Source organism: Pieris rapae, chromosome 6 (assembly GCF_905147795.1).
Source record: "Pieris rapae chromosome 6, ilPieRapa1.1, whole genome shotgun sequence".
Classification (NCBI taxonomy): Eukaryota; Metazoa; Arthropoda; class Insecta; order Lepidoptera; family Pieridae; genus Pieris; species Pieris rapae.
The window spans coordinates 1,800,053-1,813,938 of record NC_059514.1 but is presented as its reverse complement, the minus strand read 5'-3'; the positions used below and the strand labels follow the sequence as shown (position 1 = coordinate 1,813,938).

The following is a 13,886-nucleotide window of genomic DNA, read 5'->3' as shown; positions in this document are numbered from 1 at the left end:
TGTACATTTTTTATTCCTTACCTCTTTCCTATTAAGTGTGTGTGGGTGTATGGGGTACAATTCATTAGAGCTTTGAAAGGATTTGGCTGTGGTTAGGTTTGGTTTTAGCGTAATTAAAAACGAAACGGAAAGCGCATACTTGCTGGGAAAAATTATGAGACTACTAGCGGATCCGACAGACGTTGTCCTGTCTACACGTCTTTAATTTCAATTTTTAATAAGCCATTTTGATGAAAATTATTATTCAAATGTTATGACAATATCTAACGATCCAGCACATGGTCACACACGATATAACACAATGATAACAAAACTTTTTTTAAATTTCGGGACAGATTAAAATTTGACACTGCGATGGTAGCGCCGTCTGTCGGATCCAATGTAAAACATTCCAAAATCAACAACAACTAATAAATTGAAAATTAATTAAAAAAACATTGTCCAGCGGACAAAATTGTGAATCTAAACCATTCCCAGATCCCCTTGAACACACACAAAAAATTTCGTCTAAATCGGTCCAGTCGTTTAGGAGGAGTTCAGTCACATACACACGCACACAAGAAATATATATATTAAGATATGTTCCGGACTATTATTTCCGCTGCCGGAAACATAACCTCTTAGCTAAGCGTTCAGCTCGCATTGTCCAGCGTCAACGAGCTCCCATTCCTCAGTTACTCTCTCAGCTTAATGAGTTTCTCGACTCTTCACCGGAGAGCGACCTATTTGGTAAGCGTACGGGGGTAGTATACTCTGATTTGATGGTATATTTGGAGGTTGTTTTTTAGTCATGCTAAAATTTATAAAACCATGTATTGGCTGTAAGTGAATAACTAATAATGTAAGAATTGACCAATTCATATGAATAAGGAAATTAAAATTCATTTAAAGACAAATATGCGCTAGACACTAAAACAGAATAGACTTGGTCAACGAATGCAGATGCAAGATGGAATCGTATTTTTCTGCGCGTATAATATGTTCATTCCAGCATACGGGTGTGAGGTAGCCGCCCATACTCTACGCTCTTTCCTTATTTAGACAGCCTGACGTTGCTCAAAATTGTTGTCAAAAATGCATTCAATTCGGTAAATAGGAATATCCTGTTGACGGAAATTAAAGAACATATACCAGAAATATACTTTTTTGGAGTTTATGAATTCCAATTATATAATCATATACAATTATCTTCTCAGTTAAAATTGTTATATCGTTCTAATGAACTGTCCACGGAAGTAGGTTGTCAACAGGGTGATCCCCTTGGGCCTGCAATCTTTAGTTATAAACCCGATAATTAAAAATGTATAGTTTGGTATTTGGACGACAGAATCCTATGTGATGTGATGTGGATACTATGTTTTCGACCTTTTTTTATCAAAACTTTGTAGTCATTGGTGAGGTGAATAAAAGAAAACTTTAATATTTTGGCTCTAAATAATAAAATAGTTAACAGCCTTTACCTTTTAGGTTCACTAATTGTTGCTGAATATTTATTTCTGAATTTATTTATGAATGAATTTGCCAATTCAAATTTTTTAAATTTCTTTTATTTTTTCGTCCCAAAATCTACGTATAAGCTCCGTTGCTGCTCCTTTTGAAAAATTATCTTTGAATCGTCGTTTGTTCGTCGCATGCTAAGCTTTTGGCTTCACGCTTACCCTTCGTCAAATACAGGAACATTTCTTGAGCCTGACACGCTTCGAATCGCAACCAGTCTACGGATTGAGGTTCCGGTCTGCGCTCCTCATTTCAATTTCCCTGTGACAATAATGTCGACAAGATAGGACATCACAGAGTAAGTGGTAGAGTCCGAGGGAGAGTCGACAAAAGTGAATTTAATTCAGTAAGTAAAACAAAGAAGGCATAAAACAGAAACGTTCTGGACATATCTCAGAGCCATTAATCGTGTTCAGTTTGTGTTTCTAACACACCAATTTCTTTTCTAATTCTTTATTATTTTTTGCTATTTCCTTACAATGTCTTATATTTTTTTCAGCTACACCAGCTCTGTTGTTGGTTCCTTGCCATCATCATGCAATTCCGATTGGCTCAAGCACGTTGTACCAAGACAACCCTGATTTTGTCATTATCGGAATGCAAATCGCCGAATTACATCCACAATCTCACGTCTGCGTCTTGGTCATGCTTGCACTCTGTTCATCTAACCAAGCTCCGGATAGGGGATCACTCTATTCAGACATCTCCATCTACTATTTAACTGTCCCAAACGAACCTATCCTCTGTATGACGTTCTATGATTCTATGATATTGTAATTGTTTGTGTTTAGTACATATTGTAGATTTTTATGTAAATCATATGTTAATGTGTTGTCTGTGCTGTTGTTAAACTAACAATCGAATTTCTACTATTTTTTTTAGGTGCTTAATTATTATTTTTACCGATCAATCTCGTTTTTTTTATAAATGGCAATAGTTATAACTTTACGTGCCTTCTGACTTCTCCATCTGGCATCTACACGATACTGGCGAAGTATTTAGTATCCAGTTGGCACAAATTAAAGCCATTAAAAAAAAAAGCAGATGATTCAGTAAAAAAATGTTATTTCATGTTGTGAATGACGAAACCGATGAGTAGTAACTGATTTAAAAGAAAAATCTTGAAGTATTTCGTCAGTTTTAAACTTTGGTGTAATTTGAAGTGTTCAGTGTTCTTTATCTAAAAGTGTAAGCTAATAACCGTATTTAACAACAATGGAATTTCCTCATATCGGAAAGAACTGCTGCTATAAATCCTGTAACAAACTCGGTAAGGACGAATTTATTATAGTTTTACTAGTTAGTAAACACTTGTGATTAAAATACGTACTTAAATACTTCCATTTACTATGTACATATTTAAAATAGGACATTATATTTTCAGATTTCCTACCTATGAAATGTGATGCTTGTAAAGAAGTGTACTGGTAAGAACTAAATATTTTTATAATTTTACCATTATGTCATAAAGTTGGAAAAAGTAAAGGCTGTCTTTTTAACCCAGCGGTCCACCCACCTTAATCTATAAGACCAATTATTGTACCTGGGCTGATTCATGTTTGTAGACGTCTACCTAATGAAACAGTCTGTTATCTTAACTTTACAAATTATGAGTTGAAGAGAATTTTTATTAAATGTATGAAACCTTGTTGTGATACATTATTGGTATTTAATAATTCTATATTATTGAATTTCTATTATTTCAGTGCTGAGCACTTTGCATACTTAAAACATGAATGCCCTGCACCAAATAGTCGTGATGTGCAAGTACCACAATGCCCGCTTTGTGGAGCTCTAGTACCTGGAAAAAGAGGAGAGCCACCAGATGTTGCAGTGGGGGCTCATATTGACAATCTGTGTACATCAGACCCAGCAAGAGAAAGACGAAATAAGGTAGCTACTACTTCATAACAATAGAAGTCATAATAATATCACCCTGTGTTAATCGACAGTAAAGCTTGAAAATCTGTCATCAATTAAGGGTTATAATTATAATTAAAACATTGATTTACATCTCTCAAAGTAGACCAAATTTAAATTGATTTATAAATGTGTAATTTCAGGTATTTACAAACAGATGTTCATACAAAGGATGCAAAACGAAAGAGATGGTGCCTCTAGTGTGTGTGGAATGTTCGCTTAATTATTGTTTAAGACATAGACATACTGCTGATCATGCATGTGAAGGAAAACTAGCTGCAAAACGAAGAAGAGCTGCGTAAGTACTTTGAACAGATTTGTAATGCTTTATTACAAAATTAAGAAAGACAGCTGTATAGCTAATATCATAAAGAAGAAACTTTTGTGTTCTTGTATGTATGTTTGTAATTTCACATTTGAAGTTCACAATTCAGGATCGTCATGCTCACTTAAATGTTATTGCTTGTGGTGGCGTCAATGCGTCGGGTTGGCTCTCCTTAAAATATGGCCAGGGGCCGATGGTTGTCCATGCATCATACTCGTGACGCATGGCCAACCATCGGCCAACAGGTATTACTTGTGGTGACTGGTCGTACATGAATTCATGGATGCGGGGATATTATTTCTAATTTTAGTCTAATATTTATATTTTTTTTAAATGTATATTATTATTATTTATTACTTAAGATATCATGTGGAAAATTGTATAATAGTTGCAGCACCTTACAAATGTTGTGTAAAACAAAAAGCTTTGCAATTAAAGAGAGTGGCAGAGTTTATTGCCAGTTCTTCTCTTCCGTTTTACGCCCTTGATTTGAGAAATACCATTACTGTTGTACAGTATCAATATCTACAAAAATAATCTTTTACCCATGGGCAATTGTATGTTGGCCATTCCCAAGTAGAAACTTGTAAACATGAAATTATTTTTTACCACGAAACAAGACTATGTATATAATATGTCTAATGTTTATATGGGGAAGTTCTAAAAATAAATATCTTCTCCTAAATTATAAAAGTTAGAATTTTTTATTTTTTTAACAATTAATAATAATCAATTAATTTTTTTTATTTTTTTAATAATTGAAAATCAAGTTAAAAATTATTTCATTACTTACCTACTTGAAATCAGTTCTGTAGCATATTTATAATTTAAAAACATACACATCTATGTAAATGAAGTTACAAATTTAAAAATATATTGATTTCCCTTTTGTTGTAAAGTAAAATCTGTATATTGATAAGATTATTAATATGTGTGTATAATAATATAACATTGTAAGTATCTTATCTTTATAGCGAGGCAGCTTTGGCACGCATGAAAGCAAATGACCACAAAATAGCAAATGTTCGACAAATACCCTCGGGAGTCACCACATCTAATATACAGGGGAATATGGTAAGTGTACTGTTATGTAAAGATATAGGGACTCACTTCCTTATATTTTTCTTTATATAAATAATATTTTGAAAAGCAGGATTACCTACTATGGCATTTGAATGTCACTTGGGTTACTGCTATGTGCACCAATTAATGCTTAGATAGTATAATAAGTATAATATAAATACTACATATATACTATATGTATGCTTGTAATTTAAGTTCATACTTGTAAACTATTTAAGACTGTATGGTCATTGCCAAATAAAACATGTTTGTTATTTTTTCAGACTGAAGATGAAGCTCTCGCGCATGCATTGGCTTTATCATTGCAAGATGATCAACAAAACATGGGAAATATTCGGACCCGAGTGGGCGGTGAGCCTAACTCTAGATGTACTGTTTCGTAAATAATTATAACCAAATACCTTATTGATTTTTATGTCGCATTTTAAATAACATTGATGTGTATTCGCTCAATTTATTAAATCTATTTGATATTAAGTTTCATGTTAAATAACTAATAAGTCAATTGTTGTATGTTTATTTTAAATATATTGTGCTAAAGAAAATTTAATTAAAAATATGTTATATTGATGCATGCCGAATGTATATTTTAAGATTTGTTGGTATGGTAATTCTTTTAAATGTACAACTACATATACATGTAAAATATACAATGTTTATAATAAAATATGGGTATTTAGGGTAGTAGTTAATTTTACCTCATGCTGACAATAGCTTCAATGCACAAAAATTAAAATTTTAATTATAAATGTTACTGAATTTATAACATTTTATGCATCTTTAGCATGACATTGCTATGTCATGATTGTTATAATACTTTTAATGTATGGGTAAAAGTGAAAATACTCTTATACCAATTTTGATCCTAACATTTAATATGCTTTACTTGTATTATTTTATTGGGCTATTTAAAATTTTTGATGTTTTCAAAATTGTGATTTTTATTATTGAAAAATATCTAAGACATCATTTCCACTACAAAATTTAATGAATTTTCATAAGAAAATGTATTTTGTATCTATCACTAAGCTTCAGCTGTGTTCACATTTAAATAAATATTTTTGAGATAAATATATAGCATTGAAACATGTTTTATTTTATTTTCTTTATTTTAAAACTAAAATAATAAATCCTTGGTAAAACTATAAAGATATTTAAAATTAAAGGAATGTTCCCATTTTTTCTTTACAAAAATAATGAAATATATTTATGATATAAATCCTTGGTAAAACTATAAGGATATTAAAAATTAAAGGAATGTTGCCATTTTTTCTTTGGTAAATTTTTTGTATCACATTCAGGATCTAAAATTTCTCCCAATATAAAAAGTAATTTTATTACACACAGCTCGCTTTTCCTGAGAGGCCACCTGCCCCTTAGAAATGGGGCTTGAAACAAAATTAATTTTCGACAGGCCAACTGATGCTAAACTAGTTAGGGAGTTGTCAAGTATTAACGCATAGCTGAGGGGGGGGAGGTTTGGGCTGTCAAAATTTATTAAAAGGGCGGGGATTTAATAACGCGTCATTGTTACTATTGGGTTCAGAAAAACGTTACGGCGCGTTACATGGGGAGTGGATATTAGCTCACGATTTGTCACGTGACTATTTTTATACAAATATATTTCTTTGATAGTAGATCACCGTCGTAAAGGAATTTTGTCTCAAGCCCTTGGCTGTGACTTCAAAACAATTTGGCATGTTCTAGATAACATTTTAAAAATAAAAACAATATACTTACAAACTACATTAACACAAGGCTAATTTATTATTATGATTATTATTAAAAGTTTTTATTAGGAAAATAGTTAGGATACGTATGTTATCAATAAAACCCGATTTTAAAGACTTTCGAAAAGTTTGTATGGTTGTCTTGTGAGGGTTTCAGATAACCTACAAATTACTCAACAAACTCTTGTTATGCAGAGTTCTAAACTTGTGATTATCATTCAAATAACTGGTGATAAATTCTGGTGGATTCCTGGAGAGGAATATTTCCATACTCATATATCTGGCAGCCGTGAGCCGTTTGCGCTCAGCGTTCGAGCGGCAAAGGGACTTATGCGCGTGAGCAGCGAAATTAGCCGCGGTTTTTTCAACTAATTTTGGCGTCACTTGGCGGGCTGGATCGTCTTCTAGTGGTACCTGAAAATAGATTTTTTAAATGTAAAAAGTTAAAAAAAAAACATTTTTTCTTACATATTCGGAAGTCGGAACTAACGATAAAGAAAGTGATGCAAAAATATCGAAGCTGTTTTTTGCAATGATTTTGCCATATTTTTCAAAAACCTTCAAAAAAAAACTTATATTCAGAAAACTTGAAAAAAAAATCATTTTATATTACATCTCGTAACACGTGAGTCACACAGCAAATTACACACAAGAAAATATAAATCTCCAAATGTCAAGGGTTTTTTATCAATTAATGTGGAGAGTTATGGGATTTATATTTCTAATTTGATTTTAAAATTTTAATTATGAGAAAAAGTACCCATCCCTCCGCTATCTACCCTACACTGACTTTTTAGGTGTTTTTTTTACTGTTAAGACACAGTCGAAAATAATAGCTAACAGTAATAGTATATATATAAGTGGACAAACATAAATCAATAATTAAGATTTATTCTCTTATCTTTCGTAACAGATAAATATCCTATTTAATTAACCTTATTTCCTAGAACAATCATTATTGGTTTATTATTTATTTTTTCAAGCATATCACATATCTATAGTAAATTCCGCAGTTAAAGTTATAATCGAATGTTCTAATTATATACGACAATATTTATTTTCTTTATTTATTAACACTTCTTTCTAAAAGAAAAAAAATTGAACATAATTTAATGAAAAGCAACTGGCAGCCTCACTTTGCAGCGATTTCTTCCAGGCAACCTCAGTGAGTAAATGAAAATGTATTAAATAAAAAAAATTATGAAACAACCATTTTAATTAAATTTCAATAAACACCTGCGTCTAAACCACATTTCCACTTACCCCAAACCTTATCCACTGCCAGATCTGGTACCTAGAAATTTCAGCTGTAGCTGAATCTTCCACATTTCCACTATAAAAGAAATGGCCAACGCCAGCCAGCCATTGGTATATGAAGAGAATGGATACTGCCACGTTGTGTTTAAGACCTTGCAATGTCACTCCACCAGCGGGTATTGCCAGTAAATCATCAGGTGTGATGGAAACGTCAAATATACGGTGGATTTGATTGGGCGTCGTGCTGCTTTTCTTCCAAAGCTAGAATGTATTATTATATGGCCTTCATTTTAATAATTAAATAAAAGTCGTTACATTAAGGATACGAATTAAATTTATTCGGGTTATAATTTTTTTTCTAAAATAGTAATATGTGATTTCGCCGGGAACGGAACCTATCTTAACCACTAAGACACGGATACAAATAACACTATAAGATTTGTATAACTGATGTTAATTTTTTAAATATATAAATAAAGGTTATTTGAAAAGTTTTATTAAGTTTTATACGAAAACTTTATCGCGAAAATCTACGAAATAGTTAAATTATCTGAAAGCATTTCAATAATTGCATATTACCTCATTAACATGCGGCACTATACGCGAATCATACACCATGAATCCATCCACACCCATTTCTATTTCCTTCAATTTTGCTCCCAATACATTGTTTATTATCGATTTCGATCTAAAACATAAATGTGTTTCATTGTTCAGATATAAACAATGGTAGTAGGTCAATAGTAATATTGCATGTACACAGATCTGGTAAAACCAAAATCTCATTTATTCATGTAGGTAACTTAATATACACTTTGGAACGTCAGTAACAAAGTGCTTCTAACGCCCAAACCCAATAACCTATCTCAATCCATTTTTGAGCATCTGAGAAAGACATCTTAATCCATTTATAAGTGTGCCAATAAGGGCCAGTTTTTTGATCCGTAGTAAAAAGTGGTATGACCATTTGTTACTTTAACTATAGTTAAATGACTAACCAGTAGTAAAATCGTAAATGCGTTTTTCAATGTCTATTTTAACTATAGTCAATTACGGTTTACACCTATAACAATACTAAAATATATAAATAACGATGTCAGCAAGCAGCCAACGGGTAAACAAGTAAGTACAAACATAATTCATAATCATATTTTCGTGTTATTTATTCCGGGTTATCTTGTGTTTCGTACAAAAGTAATACATTTATGTTTTGTTAAAGGGACCGTACTGACTTGGCTCAAAAAGAATCCGCCAAATTGATGATGCTCCTCAAGGATTACCCAGTCCTAACCTGAAAAGAAACGGATCACTCCAGCTATCTATGAAAAACAAAAAGGGAGAGCGGGATTTTCCGAATTATTCTAAGGAAGAGAAGCGAAAACATTTGCTGCACAAAGAAGCATAATCTCGTACGGGATTTTACTGTGGGGTCGGGCTGTTGACATTGAATCCATTTTTATTTTTCAAAAGAAAGCTGTCAGAGTCAATTATAAACTTTGTTGTTACGAATCTGTTAGACATAATTTCATTACTAGAAATAAAGATGAAGTAGCTGAACCATCTTTCAGATTAGCCAAAATTCAAACATCATTTATGCGGTATATTGGGTTAAAAGTTACAATAAAATACCCTGTGACATTAAAACTCCTCAATAAGTGAAAATTTACATTTGTAAACAAGTATATTACAAATTAGAAGATTATATTCAAGATAAGAATGCTGTGAAATATACTGGTCCTCCTTCATAGGATAATCATAGAGCCTTGACAAAATCAATTGGTTGCAGATCTAAATTTACATATTATTTTGTGTTGTATAATACTACAAACACATTATTTAATGTTTATCCATTACACTGTTTTATTGGTTTTTTATTACTCTTTAATGTAAAATATTCTATGGTTTCAATATTTGTATATATGTGAGGAACATGTGAACAATGACATATGAACACTATAAAACATTGTAATGGATAAACATTAAATAATATGTTTATCCATTACACTGTTTTATTGGTTTTTTATTACTCTTTAATGTAAAATATTCTATGGTTTCAATATTTGTAAATATGTGAGGAACATGTGAACAATGACATATGAACACTATACAGGTCTTTATTGTAGTTAGTATACATATACTAACTACAATAAAGACCAGTATAGTGATATTATTTTAGGAGTAAATTGTCTTCACATATAATTATTTAACTTATGTCTACAAATATTCTAAATTTTATTTTAAAAGAAAGAGTAACTGTGGAGTTTCTTGCCCATTCTTCTCCACATGAAACAACTAACTTTTGGAAGCGGCAACTAGAATAATCTTTATTCAAAAGTACCATTTTAGGTGGTCTAATTGGAATAAATGATTTGATTTGAAGCCCACCAAAAATCCATGCAAGTGAAATGCAAGAAGAAACAATTAGGTAGAAAATATTAAATTGCTGCTTTAAGGTTTCATGTAAATATTGTATTGTTTTTTTTTTAAATAAAAATTGTTTGTATTTATGTTATAATTAAACATTTTATTAATCTAGTCACATGTTTCATTTAAAATTTCTTGTCATAAAGTAGATTAATGCTAACTCATATATGTAATAGAAAGCCCTAAAGAATATCCTAGGTAGCTAACTAGTGTATAGATGTAGTTCATTGCAAGTATGTAGGTACATATAAGTTAATATTATAGGCTTTTAAATAGATGATGAATTTAATATTATTTATTAATATACTTCATTATTTACTACCGCAGTTCTGTAGCTAGTAATGATTCTAATGATCTGCTAAATCTCTGCTATGGAAGGTAAAGTGTAGAATTTCCATCGTCTTTCGGCAGATATTCCCTCTTTTATATAAATATATTATGCAATTCACAACAATGATAGCCTGTACATTTTTTAAAGCCACCCTTAATTGTGACCCTATGCAGGGAAACCTTGTTTTCCACACTCTAAATGCTCTTTCCACCACATTTTACTTAATTTTTTACTTTTTCTTATCATAAATGTATTTATCATAGCTTGATTTCTGTGAAAATCAGCTGTTACTTTATGAATAACCAGCGGCCATCTTGTTTAACCCTGCTATACTGAGTAGTTAACTTTTTTGACTAATGGTTAGATATTTGACCATTAGTAACTCTAACCACGTATCAAAAAACGATATTTAACCAATAGTTGAGTTAACTACGGATCAAAAAACTGGCCCTAAGCAATCGACGGATTGTAATAGCTATCTGTCGATACAAGCTATCCATCGTAGGTCGGATCGGTGTATGTGGATAGACGCATGTGTGAAAATGACAGTTCAACTCTGCCAATATCTATCTTATGATTTTAACTTACACCCGTTTTTTAAATATTTAAAAAGCTATTTGACATGTTTTAATATTATTTGTACGGTTTTATTTACTTTATTTGGTTTATATTGATAATCAAATATGAGTGTTAAGAGCGAAGATATTGCATTCTATCCGTCGTCAAAAATGGATTGTCTTCGTAGGGTTAGTCTGTCTTTGATTATTGGGATGCAGATAGGAAATCGATCGACTGTCACGGTCTGACCTCAGATTGTTTTCAATCTGAGATTGTGGATTAGTTATTGGGTTCAGGCTAAAGGGACGAGAAGTACAGATAATAAACTCTCTGTCACTTTTTTAAATCACTAAAGTTTTTTTATATAAAATTTTTGTAACTTGCAACCATTACAATAATAAAAATGACTCGTCTCAGAGAGCAGGATTAGCGTCTTAAATGTACGCTTGTCGACTCTGAAGCCGTGCACTAATGGATTTTAGTTTCTTTATGAACAATTACACTTTTCTATACAGTAACGGAAAACTAAATAAACTGTTCCAATATAACGTCAAAGATATTTATACCACTGGCATCATTATCATTATTAATATAAGAGAACTCTTAAAAAACATACTGCATAGTGATTTCAATGTAACTTACGAATTATCAGTACCAATCGATCCTGGTTTGAGCATCGCCGCAGCCATTCCTCCAGTTGCCGGTGCCCCACGTAGGTGACAAGTGTTTACTACCAGTTGCATATAACTCTTGAGGAAGCGTCTATCCATGTTCACATATTTATTTCTATCTGGCAGTAGAAATTGTTTGTTTGTACCTGCAAATTAAAACAAATAATAAACAAGAAACAGATAATTAGAAATTAATAACTATACTAAAAGAGAAATCTTAAGTATTAGGAAGGTAGAATTTACCCAATTTTATTTTTTTTCAATATTTTGTCATCATCAAGTTCTTGACATGACCACGACTATGTGACCCCCTCCGGGCGCCAAAGCTGGATTTGCCCTTGAATTTATCTTCTATACAAAAGAAGTATTTATACCCATTATCAAAACAATGTTAAAAAAATCCCACATGTATGAATTTGAATCAGAAAAAATATATCTTAATTGATCTTTGAAATATTCCAATTTCATTTAATATAAAGTAACTAAAACCAATCAGAATAGTAATACTCAATGACAAGACAAGGCCAACTAATTTACTCATTAAACCAGAAAATTGCTATTGTGTACTTGTTAAATTTTAAGTGACAATTGGATTTCTGTAATCATTTTTATTTCAGTAGTTTTTACCTGTGCTTTAATATAAGTAAATGCCTTTAAAATGATATGGAAAAAATAATAGAATTTTAGAATATTATTTTAGTATGTACAGATAAATTTACTAAAATTAAAAAGCAGTGGATTTGAAAACCATATCTTACCAAATTTAGTTATGATGGATGCACAGTAATCCCATATACCACAATTAAGCCCTAGAGAATGTTCTCGTAAAGCAAACAAAATCTCATCCATCTCAAATGTTGATACAATATTTTCAATCAAAACACATGCTTTTATGGTCCCCAGTGGTATTTGCAGCTCATTCTGTGCCCATATGAATATATCATTCCATAATTTAGCTTCTGATGCACCTTCGACTTTAGACAAATAGAAGTATGGCCCACTATTGGCTTCATATAGTTTTTTAGCAGTGTGATAGATAAGGATTCCAAAATCTACAAGAGGTCCACTTGCTTCCTTCCCATCTATCTAAAAATTTTCAGGAACAAACATTGGTTGCTGATCTAATAGTATAAAGTATATTATTGTAAAATACTACTTATTTTAGAGATCTTTTAATTGCTGCCATTGTGTAATTCTAAATATCTATGTTGATAATTAGTATTTATTGTAAACTGAATAGAAGATGACAACATAAATCTAATTCAATAAGGACATTGCATATTAAATGATATTTTAAGTACTCAATCAGTTACATAAAGTATTGTCTTTTATTAACATAACTTTTACACATTTAAAGAAAAACACTTTTTTACGGATTATAGTTATGTATTATTACAATAATACATAACTATAATCAGTAAAGAAGCGTTTTTCAGTTACATAAACCTTAAATTGACTTACCAAAATATCATGGTCTATCATATTCCAAGCTCGAGGTCTCAACATAAGAATGGGGCATGTTGTTATACTAAATGGTGCACCAGGCAATTTCCCACAGACCACCGATATTATATTGTGATAAGCCACGAGCTGGTTTTTCCATGTTGGACAATGACCATCATCAAAATCCACTTGGATCCCTTGAACATCAGCATTCAAAGCACTAACAAAATGAGCAGTATTTGAAGCCGATACATCCCCTAAATCCAAATGGCGATTCCTTAAACCATCAATTTTATATTTAAATTGCATAAGTGTACTTTTATATACTCAAGAGTTTGTAGTTAATTAATATAAAAATGTGCAGAAACAAGCTAGAAGACATGAAAATGGAAAATGATGATGATACCATTGTGAGAAGCATATCCCCATACAGCATACTATACATACTGCAGCCTCGAAGGTAAAGACGCAATTTTCCACGATCTATCTATCCTCTCAGGAGAGGCTTTGAAACTTAAAACATTGTTCGCATTTAATTCAACCATTCGCTGTAATCTTGCTTTAAAGAGTTCATCTACTTCTTTATCAAACTGCCGATGAAGTTTACCTAAAAATGCTTTTGCGCCTCCGTCAAAAATTTTCTTTTG

At 31.6% G+C, this 13,886-nt stretch overlaps 2 protein-coding genes across 2 annotated transcripts; one reads left to right on the top strand and one right to left on the bottom strand.

Annotated features, from left to right (window-relative positions):
* Positions 1-2,497: 2,497 nt before the first annotated feature.
* Positions 2,498-5,312, top strand: LOC110997020 (AN1-type zinc finger protein 2A). Its single transcript, XM_022264959.2, has 6 exons — positions 2,498-2,767; positions 2,882-2,924; positions 3,204-3,390; positions 3,561-3,715; positions 4,717-4,816; positions 5,089-5,312. The coding sequence occupies exons 1-6, from the start codon at positions 2,713-2,715 to the stop codon at positions 5,206-5,208; spliced, it is 660 nt and encodes a 219-aa protein (XP_022120651.2). The 5' UTR covers positions 2,498-2,712; the 3' UTR covers positions 5,209-5,312.
* A 1,361-nt stretch (positions 5,313-6,673) lies between these two features.
* Positions 6,674-13,664, bottom strand: LOC110997012 (malate synthase-like). Its single transcript, XM_045628524.1, has 7 exons — positions 13,646-13,664; positions 13,258-13,516; positions 12,555-12,882; positions 11,768-11,942; positions 8,392-8,500; positions 7,819-8,073; positions 6,674-6,969 (listed from the first exon to the last, which is right to left on the bottom strand). Exons 2-7 carry the CDS (start codon positions 13,300-13,302, stop codon positions 6,718-6,720), a joined length of 1,164 nt encoding a protein of 387 aa, XP_045484480.1. The 5' UTR covers positions 13,303-13,516; positions 13,646-13,664; the 3' UTR covers positions 6,674-6,717.
* Positions 13,665-13,886: the final 222 nt, after the last annotated feature.

Coding starts and splice junctions, on each gene's coding strand:
- LOC110997012 (XM_045628524.1), bottom strand. CDS start 13,302: ATGTTGAGACCTCGAGCTTGGAATATGATAGACCATGATATTTTG. Junction 11,943..12,554: donor ATCCATCATAACTAAATTTG/GTAAGATATGGT, acceptor TTTAATTTGCAG/GTACAAACAAACAATTTCTA. Junction 8,074..8,391: donor TAGTGCCGCATGTTAATGAG/GTAATATGCAAT, acceptor AATACATTCTAG/CTTTGGAAGAAAAGCAGCAC.
- LOC110997020 (XM_022264959.2), top strand. CDS start 2,713: ATGGAATTTCCTCATATCGGAAAGAACTGCTGCTATAAATCCTGTAAC. Junction 2,768..2,881: donor TAAATCCTGTAACAAACTCG/GTAAGGACGAAT, acceptor TTATATTTTCAG/ATTTCCTACCTATGAAATGT. Junction 4,817..5,088: donor CTAATATACAGGGGAATATG/GTAAGTGTACTG, acceptor TTATTTTTTCAG/ACTGAAGATGAAGCTCTCGC.